The following is a 489-nucleotide window of genomic DNA, read 5'->3' as shown; positions in this document are numbered from 1 at the left end:
AAAAGGCAGAAATGCCGGCGCTGACACATCGAAAGATCGTCGCCAACCACGGACACATAAGCCGCCAGCGTTGGACCCAAGTTCTGTTGGGCAGCAACCGTCGCAACCGCCAATGCTCGAAAAGCCGCCAGCGTTGGACCCAAGTTCTGTTGGGCAGCAACCGTCGCAACCGCCAATGCTCGAAGAAGTGTACTTTAGCGACAACAGCTCTTCACCGCGTCCACGTCAGGGCCGGAAGACCATCACTATTGATCAGTGGGCTAATACCTGAGAAGGCGTTTGAGACGCGAAATAAGATCATGCGCAAGGCCCTAGTGGACCCTGAGATTGACAACACAGACGAACTGGTGATAAGGGTCAATCAACTAATTGATCAAGGACTAATAATCAATTAACATTATTACGAGCTGTGTAGTGTACGGCAAGGAAGGCACGATGCGGCGTATCGAATCGGGTACAATACTGAAGCCCATTAACGTATACAACCTC

At 51.1% G+C, this 489-nt stretch overlaps 1 protein-coding gene across 1 annotated transcript; it reads left to right on the top strand.

Annotated features, from left to right (window-relative positions):
- Positions 1–256: 256 nt before the first annotated feature.
- Positions 257–395, top strand: GNI_194910 (hypothetical protein; the record flags this gene model as incomplete). Its single annotated transcript, XM_011135399.1, has 1 exon — positions 257–395. A coding segment is annotated over one exon (139 nt), but the record flags the coding sequence as incomplete, so codon positions are not given.
- Between the last annotated feature and the right edge of the window lie 94 nt (positions 396–489).

This window comes from Gregarina niphandrodes (assembly GCF_000223845.1).
Source record: "Gregarina niphandrodes unplaced genomic scaffold scaffold00092, whole genome shotgun sequence".
NCBI classification, from domain to species: domain Eukaryota; phylum Apicomplexa; class Conoidasida; order Eugregarinorida; family Gregarinidae; genus Gregarina; species Gregarina niphandrodes.
The sequence above is the reverse complement of the archived record's forward strand: the minus strand, read 5'-3'. Positions and strand labels throughout refer to the sequence as shown.